Raw genomic sequence first — 2,809 nt, forward strand, 5'->3', positions numbered from 1 at the left:
CCAAAGAAACCGTCTCATCCCCATAATAAGTCAGCATGTATTTCTTGAATAACTGCTGCTTCTGCAGGCTCGTGCTCAGGGCCTCCACTTCTCCTTGAGGCCTCCCTTCACCAAATGGAGCGTGTGCATAGCCCCTCGGGACTGTGTCAGTACCAAGCTTAGGGTGGGGTTAAAGGCTAGCCGAATGACAACAGCTAGCAGGTCTGGTAAGCCACTCATCTACAGGCATTTGTAGATGGATGGGTCTTCAAAGGTCCTTAGAGGGTGTCATGATCTGCTCTGGGTCTGAGTGGGAAAAACAGTATCTGCGTTCCTTTTGGGCTGGAGTAAGAAATCCTTGNGGGAAATGCTTCAGGGCTTTCGCTTTAAACTCAAATCAGGTGGTTTAAACTGTTGGAAACACTTGAAGAACTGGACCTCCTGTGAGGCTACTCAGATGGCTCAGCAGGTAAAGGTATCTGTCAGGACAGACTACCCACTTGGTAGAAGGAGAGGACCATTTTGCAATAGTTGCCTCCTAACCTCATGCACACCTGTATACTGTATGCACATACACATGTACACATTAGAACAGAGGCCTGCACCTTTAGGACCGAATCCCATAACATGAAGACATCAGGCTACACTTGAGCATCATTAAGCTGTTTTTGCTATGGCCTATTTCATGACTGGTCCTGGCTCCACCATGTACTTGGTCACGCATGCAGTGGTGAACTAAGTCACGTGGTGTGAAACTTCCTAACAGGTTATAAAGAGATTTCTCATTTGGGGGGTTTTCTCAGGTAGGTGACCTGAAGGCTGCTCCCTAAAGGTATCCCTCTCCTGGGGACTGAGCAGCTGCTCTTGCCTGGCCTCTCTGCCTCATTCCAGCCCTTTATGAAGGCCTCTCCAGGCTTTAAAGGAAAGCCCGACCTTCAAGGCNACATCCTGCTTAGCCCTTCATNATTGTATTCTTCCTGCCTAATACCCTCCCCTTCTACTCCCAGGCCTGGTCATAGGCCGGAAGCCNTTCCATTCAAATAAACTTCATTAAAGAAATTGGTGTCAGCCTCCTTTTGTGAAGATTACAGCTTACTCTAGTTTTATTACTCTAGTTTTATTTAAAGGCGTGCTTACACCCCACACACAAATGTTAAAAAGGAAACCAGGTGGGGCTTCCTGACCCTTAGGGGTTCTGTGGGAATAGCTAGAGAGTCTCAATTCGGGTGGCCTTACACATTGGGGGTGGGCAGCACAGGTTTCCCGGNTTCAGATTCCGGCCTGGGAAGGGGGACCCTGAGGCCTCCTGGGGTGCCTGTCTCAGGTCTGTGCATTTTGTCTTGCTTCACCTAGCCACACCCCCACCTGTGGGGAGGGAAACCCGACGGCGCGACGTCACGTCGGGGGCGGGGCGGGGTTACCGAGGGGCCGGACGGGCGTCCCTTAGGCGGACGCTGGCTGCGAGGGAGAGTGGACTAGACCCTCGGGCGGTGAGANGACGCGGACGCGTGGGGAGGGCCTGGCTGAGGGGACGAGGACGGACGGGCAGGCGGAGGGGACCGGGGTAGACGGAGGATCCGGCTCAGCTGAGGAGAAGCTAGCCGGCGGAGGGGACGCGGGCGGGCGGGCTGGCGAGGACCGCCCACGTTCCTAGCCGGAGCCTTGGCGCCAACAAGGCTCCGCCCGGGACCTGAGCGTGTCCCCGCGGGGCGGTAGTGCGGTGGCCGCGGCCCTCGAGTGTCGCTGGCGTCAAANCCGAGCGCTCTCGCCTTTCCTGCTGCGTCGGTGGGAACCAACCTGGGAGGAGCGACTTTCTCGCCCGCCACCCGAGGGCCTGCTTGGGGACTGTGGGCCCCGCAGTGGCGGGGACTGGCTGACCTAACCGGAGCCTCCGCGGAAGATGTGGCTTCGCGGGGAGGATGGCGTGAGCTAGGGAGGAGAACCTTAGGGTTTTGTGACTTTCTCTAGGTCTGAGCGGCAGCGCTGAAGTATGTGCGGGCGAACGTCTTGTCACCTGCCCAGAGACGTTCTCACCAGGGCCTGCGCCTATCAGGATCGGCAGGGCCGGCGGCGGCTCCCGCAGTGGAGGGACCCCGACAAGTACTGCCCCTCCTACAACAAGAGCCCGCAGTCCAGCAGCCCCGTGCTGCTCTCCAGACTGCACTTTGAGAAGGTAAGGAGTGTGTCAGCACCCTCGGAGCTTCTGGGCCAGCATCGCGGTGGCCATCTGACTCGTGACCCCTGCGCCGCCATCTGCCCAGCCTCCGGAGAATGACCCGGAAAGCAGCCTTTACAGATACATTAAGGCCCTAATCACTCTGGGCTTCTGCAAGAAATAAGTCCGCATTCTTCATGGTCAGTTAAACTGTTTGAATGTATGCCCAAATTATGTGAACCATATTTGAATNCATTTAAGAATTCTTTTGAGACGGAGTCTTAACTATGAATGTAGCTCTGGCAGTCCTGGAACTCCCTATAGAGGCCAAGCTTACCTCAAATTTTCAGCAAATCTGCCTCTGTCTCCAGAATCCTGTATTACAGGTGTGTACACTCTGACGAGCTTGACTTTTTTTTTTTTTTTTAAGATCGCAGCTTTCAAGTATTACTGATTTATCAGCGTCATCTGTCCTTATATTAAAAACAAAAAACCCAAGTGTAGGCTCACACCTTTCATCCCAGCACTTAAGAGGCTGGAGGAAGGCAGATCTCTGAGTTGGAGGCTAGTCAAGGCNGCATAGTAAAACTGTGTCTCAAAAAACAGAACAAAAAACTGATTGCGGAGCTTGCAGAGCTTGCAGCCTGGCTCAGTGGGTGAGAACACTTGCTGCAT

General features: G+C 54.1%; 1 protein-coding gene across 1 annotated transcript in view; it reads left to right on the forward strand.

Annotated features, from left to right (window-relative positions):
* Positions 1-1,640: 1,640 nt before the first annotated feature.
* Hmces (5-hydroxymethylcytosine binding, ES cell specific) overlaps positions 1,641-2,809 on the forward strand; it is a 23,764-nt gene continuing 22,595 nt past the window's right edge. Inside the window, exon 1 of the mRNA XM_029478166.1 lies at positions 1,641-2,152. Within this exon, the coding sequence (XP_029334026.1) occupies positions 1,970-2,152 (183 nt within the window). The 5' untranslated portion in view covers positions 1,641-1,969. The remainder of the gene's footprint in view (positions 2,153-2,809) is intronic.

The sequence above is a fragment of the Mus caroli genome, chromosome 6, assembly GCF_900094665.2.
Source record: "Mus caroli chromosome 6, CAROLI_EIJ_v1.1, whole genome shotgun sequence".
Taxonomy (NCBI): domain Eukaryota; kingdom Metazoa; phylum Chordata; class Mammalia; order Rodentia; family Muridae; genus Mus; species Mus caroli.